Here is a 5991-nt window from a genome sequence, read left to right on the forward strand (position 1 = left end):
CCACAGGTAATATACTGGGATATCTATTGTTATTCCTATGTTCAGTTTTTGTTTGTTTGTTTGTTTGTTTTTAAAGTTTGTTTATTTCTTTTGAGAGAGAGAGAGCACAAACAGGGGAGGGACTGAAAGGGCGAGAGAGAATCCTAAGCAGGATCCACACTGTCAGCACGGAGCTGGATGCGGGACTTGATCTCATGAACCGTGAGAACATGAACTGTTCCAAAATCACGAGTCGGACACTCAACTGACCGAGCCACCCAGGTGACCCTCCTACGTCCAGTTTTAACTGTGAATAGGTAAACATAGCAACCAAAGCTTGATAAGGACATGGTAACCAGGAGCCCTCATCCCTCAGGAATGATGGTCTGCCTCACCCCCCCCCCCACCCCCCCGGCAAGCCACCTAGACTAGCAGAAGGGCAAGTCACTGGGAAGGAAATCTAGAAAGGGTGGTAGAGGAGGAGACCTCATAACAACTACAGCAGTGAGGGCCATAGTAGTCTACACACCCTCCTCATAAATTGCCCAGAAATGACAGTTGTCTAGAACCAGACAATCTGTTCTTAATTGAGAAGAACTTGATATGAGAACCAGATGGATCTGAGTGGGTGTAAGGGGTGGGAAGAAGCAGATGCTGTGATGCCCCACCCACTCTCTGCAAGCTGGACAGAACACCTGCTCCCTGGCCAGATGCCCATTGCCTGTCACCCAGCTCTCATCAGGAAGGCTTCCCCTTCCCCTAAGGCTTGCTCTTGCTCCAGAGGGGTCTCCAGGCCCAAGAGTACCTAGCAGGATGTGCTCCCTTGGAGTGGCCTGCAGCTGGTGAGTAATTCACACAGGGAAACAAAAGGTGGGGCTCTGCCTCAATGGGAGGCAGCTGTATAACTTCATTCATGCCTCAGAGCCCTCGAGAGGGTCAGGCTGAAGCTGAGCTCACGCCTTTTTGTAGCCTCTTCCCAGCCCCCTGCTGCCCCCTCACTGCTTGTCAGGTTTCACCTGATGGGCCTCCCTCAATAATCACTCACACAAGACCCCACTTAGTCTCTATTTCTGGCCCCAGACTGTGAGCTCACTCCATATATGTGCTCCTGGTAAGATAGGAAGGGCGACATAATCCAGTGTCAGCTCCCTCTGCGCACCAGGAAAGGGTGAGTCCGGTAAGAAAGGAGGGTGTTTGACGGTGGCAGGATGGGGATAAAATGGGGACAACGAACGCTGGCTCTCCTCTGGCTTGAAGGGTGTGAAGGGCATAAGACTGGGGAGGGTTAACAACTCCCAGTGGAGGAGCCACAAGAAAATGGGCATTTTCTGGGGAGGAGCAGCCACCACACCACTTCTATTTCTGCATCTTTACTTCCACAGCACCTGACTCGGGAATGAGAACCACAAGCCATCTGCTTCCTGCGCCCTCATCTGGAGCTTGAACGTTAGCCTCTATCCCTCCGTGAGTGCCCCTGTGTGTTATAAGGGCCCCTCCCCCACATTTGCCCCTACATCTCCAGCACCCAGCTGGATGTGGGGCACTCAGCAAGCCACATTTGAGAGCAAGAGGGTGTGTCCGCTCACGCTACTCCAAGCACATAGACACAGGGGCAGGGCCCTGGTCACAGCACAGGAATCCAGTGCTCAGGCCACTGCTCCACCCCAGTCATGAAATAGTCTGGGAAACAAGCAAGAGCTGTTGTCTGGACTACAGCAAGCTGTGCAGAACACCCGGTTCCAGGTGTTCTGGAGACACAGGTGAGTCTCGAGATCCAACAGACGGTGACTCAGTCAGGTCTCAGGGCACTGGAGGGAGTCCTCTGGGACTAAGCATTTGCTGGAGAGAAAGTTGGCATCTACTGGAGGATCTAACCAACAGTTGTTTACTGTAAGATACACACACCAAGAAAAGGACATAGTGGGTGTTATAGGGAAACCAAATTGACAATAAACTATTTGTTAAAAAAAAAAAAAAAGAAAGAAAAACAAAAGAAAAGGAGATCGTAACGCAAGTCTCTGGTGGAAAGAAGGACTTTATTGTTTCTCTGGGTCTCCAGAGGCCTCAGGCAGGGCTGGATCACTGGCTTCCCCCAGAACAAGGGGCGGCTCTGTGGCTCTGCTGATGGAAGTCCATGGCTATTTCCCCCAGCAAGGACAAAAACTCGGAAAATTCAATCTTCTTATCCCCATTCTTGTCCTTCTTCTCAAAGATATTGACCCAGTAATCTGTGCCCTTTTTGTCCTGTGGAGAGAGAAAAAAAAAAAAACAAACAAGAAAAACCCCATTACACATGAGATTTGGGCTGGAATAAAGAGAAAAGAGGCGCCCTGAGGTGGGGACCTAGTGAGAGGGCGTGTGGGGCCGGGGCGCCGCAAGCATGGCCACGGTCCTGGAGCTGTTGCCTGGAGATTCATCAGTGAGAAACTCACGGGTGCATCATGGGGATTCTGAGCAGTCTGTACCTTTAACCACACGGGTGAAGGAGACAGGTGACCTTTGTCAGCCCCAGGGCCCTCCCACCAATCCCTGTTTATGTGCACTATCTACACTCTCCCTTAGCACAGGCTGGGTTTTCAGATGCTGCTACTTTCCTCCCATCCCAACTTCTTTGGGTTCCCTTTCCCTGGGGCCCAGCTGTCTGCTACATTTAGCTAGTAAGTGCTGTGCATTCAAACAGTATAATAAAACCCAGTGTAGAATAAGTTTAGCCTAATGTAAAGGGCTATGTTCATATCAACAGTATTATGATTTCTATTGAGTTCCATCTTGATGAGGCTCCACTTGAACCAGAGGAATGAGTTTTCTGGAGAGAAGAATTCTGCTGAACAGGAAGACTGTATACTACCCCTGAAATCACAGTACTTCAACTGATCATCTATTGGGATTCCTTCATATCTATATCACATGTTGCTATTTTTAAAGTATTTCCACTTACATATTCTCATTTGTTCTAACACTAGCCAAGAAAAAAAAAAAGTATATTATACCCTCTTTGGATGGGAAGAAAGGAAAGATCAGAGAGTGTGAGTAATTTGTCCAGAGTCACACAGCAGAAAAACCCCAATGGCAGGGGCTTCTGATTCCAAGCTCCAGACCCCTTGTCCTGCATTCTGTCTCCTCAAAGGGCTAGTCTTGCCTGGGGCTGGAAAGGAGGGAGCAGGGAGGCAGAATGAGGCTCAGGAACACCCAATATCAAAGAGTGAGTTTGCCTCCCAGAAAAGAGTCCTCAGATATGTCAAGGCCCATGGGGCTTGCCCACCCATTGCACCCCCCTCCACACACACGGTAAAGCCTCTCCCTGACCCAGACAAGCCAGAGCCTGACTCACACAGGCCTGGAGAAAGTTGGGGAAATTCTCCTGGAGCATTTTCTGCAAGGCTGGCTTGTTGATGGTGTCATGGTGCGTGGTGTAGTTGTGAAACAGCTCAGTGATGCCCATCATGGACTTCTCAGCTTGTGTGTTGCTCATCTCGGCTTTCAAACAGCTGCCAGAAAGACAACGACTCATTTTTCCTTTTCCAGGTGAGAAAAGTCTCTATGTTTAGGATGATGGGATGGGGACAGGGGAGCAAATGAAGAAGGCTCAGGTGGAGAAGAAGAAACTATTTCTCTGCATGTTGGGACACATGCCATAAAAGAAGGGTGCGGCCATGTCTTGGGCTGGGTCACATGCATCAGGGTCCAAGAGGAGATGAAGGAGAACATGGAAGTCCAAATGTGGGTAGGGCCACAGACTGGGGAAGCAGGGGTTAGGGGTCAGCCACCTGAAAAAGTGGGGCCTTGAGCAAAACACAGCATTTAGATGACCTCACACTTCCAATAACATCAAATCCATTTCCCCCAGCACCAACGTCAGGATGAGAGTGATGGGGAAGAACAGTGTCACTGTTAATCTGGCTCAGACTCTCCTAAGATGCTTCAGGAACAAGACTCCCTGAAACCCGACGTGACCATATAGTCTGTGGAAACTTCTGGACATGAGTGTGAGTGTAAGCAAAAGAACACAGCTCTGTCCCAGACCATCCCCAAGAGTAAGAAAGAAGGACTGGGGGACAAAGTTTGCTTCAGGTTTAAAATGAACAGAAATACCTACCCTGGTTCTTAGGCTACTGGGTGGATGAGGAGAGATGGATTCCTGGGGATTGTCTGTTATTGAGGATAACTTGTCCTTTGACCTCCCTGCTGTCTGAACATCCAAGTCTAGACCATGTTTAAGTAAAGAGAGGATCTGACTTCCTGAAGGAGTTTCTCCCACCAATAGTCAGAGGTCTGGACTAGACTGACTCCCAAGACAGAAAAGTTGGACAGTGCTGCCTTCACATCCCAGAATTTCCAAAGCACCCAGAAAATAAGCTTGGCTTATACATGTGAGCATCTAATACAAACCACCATCACCTCCTGATGTGGGAGAAAGATGCAAGAGAAAGCTGTTCTGTCACTAAGTGGAACCACCCAAGACCAGAGCTGAGCCCTGTAACCAGATGGTAACTGGGCATTTCCCGGGATGCAGTGCAGGTGGGAGGTTTTGGTTGATCAGTCCCTTCCCCACACAGGCGTAGGACATCTCATGAGGGAAATGGCTAGTAGGGGTGTAGGTCCCAGGTTAGGAAGGCCTTAAAGGCTTTGGTAGGGGCACCTACTCTTCCCCAAAATTGGGGTGCAGAGTGGGTCTCCACCAAGCCAGGGCATGGCAGGCAGGTGACCCCAGAGAGGAGGGAATACAAAGAGGAGAGAGAGAGTCATGTCCTCAGCTCCCACTGTGGATGTTTCCACAAGAACTGTCTCAGAGGAGCCGAAAGGAACAAGGGGAGTGTTTGGTCCAGCTGTCTTATTGTGCAGAGACACAAAGACCTCAAGCTGGAGGGAAGGCCACACAGCCCCTCTGGTGGCCATGCTGTGACTACATCCATGCTCCTGAATCCTCTCCCACAGCTGCTTTGACTGCTCCTGCAGGCCCTGAGCACCCCTCTCAGAAAAGGCAAAGAGGCAAGTGCAGACTTACCAGAGCAGAGGAGGCGTCACTGAGGAGGATGAGTGGGATGTGCACACCTGGGTGAAGACTGGTCCCTTTATGGGGCTTGCCTGGTTCTTTCCAAGGGCTGGGGGCCCTGGGGCCATGTTTCCTACCTGCATCCTGGAGCTCTGGCCAACTCGGATGTGGACACACACCTAGGAGCGTGTGTTCAGCATTTCCTAGCAGAATCCCAGGCTACCAGGTCTTGCACCTCCAAGGAACTCCACCCAGAGCCTCTCCTTTCCTCAAATTGATCTAGGGCTGGAGACCAGTGGGACATGTCACAACAAGACAGGGAGTAGGATGGAGAAAACTGGGTTTCTGGACCTCAAGAGGGTGGGATTTCAGACTCGGGAGGTAGCATGGTTTGTGTTTGCTCATCACCCGCCTTTCTACAGATTTGCTTTGAGAACTAACACTATTACCCCTGCTTACTGAGCTCTTAAATGTGTCAGGCATTAAGATACCTGCTGTACCTGCTTTCCTCCTTAATCCTCACCATCCTATAAGACAGGTCTGTTGTCTCCATGTTAGGGAGGGAAAACAAGGTTTAAGAGGATTTTAAGTAAACTGAGATTACACAACTGGTAGACAGTAAGCTTGAGTCCAAACCTCTTAATCCCTCAACTGAACCTCTGGGGCAACTTTGGGCTCAAAGTCCAGGGAGCGAGGCCATCTCACTCCCTTCTTCACACTGGGTCCTTACTGGAGCCCAGGAGGGAGATAGGGGCAATGCTCCATGGTGACAGACGAGAGGACACAGAGCAAATGGGCTCAGTACTGTCACCTGCCCCTGCGGGGAGACTGGAGTCAGAACGCTGAGTCCTGACCTTAGCCCCACTCTTGAGCTTCACCCTGCCATCTCAGTGGGTGCCTGGGTCCAATAGGGTCCCCACTGTCTAGATTCATGGTGGTGACTGCCACAGAATGAGCCTGCCGGCAGGAGACTAGGCAAACACCCATCCCTGTGACTGCTGTCTTCCTATAAAATCTTT

At 50.3% G+C, this 5991-nt stretch overlaps 1 protein-coding gene across 1 annotated transcript; it reads right to left on the reverse strand.

The window, feature by feature from the left end:
* Nucleotides 1-2058: 2058 nt before the first annotated feature.
* Nucleotides 2059-3451, reverse strand: S100A7 (S100 calcium binding protein A7). Its single transcript, XM_039218921.1, has 2 exons — nt 3311-3451; nt 2059-2223 (listed from the first exon to the last, which is right to left on the reverse strand). Exons 1-2 carry the CDS (start codon nt 3449-3451, stop codon nt 2059-2061), a joined length of 306 nt encoding a protein of 101 aa, XP_039074852.1.
* Nucleotides 3452-5991: the final 2540 nt, after the last annotated feature.

The sequence above is a fragment of the Hyaena hyaena genome, unplaced genomic scaffold (genome assembly GCF_003009895.1).
Source record: "Hyaena hyaena isolate Hyena2069 unplaced genomic scaffold, ASM300989v1 scaffold_783, whole genome shotgun sequence".
Lineage (NCBI taxonomy): Eukaryota > Metazoa > Chordata > Mammalia > Carnivora > Hyaenidae > Hyaena > Hyaena hyaena.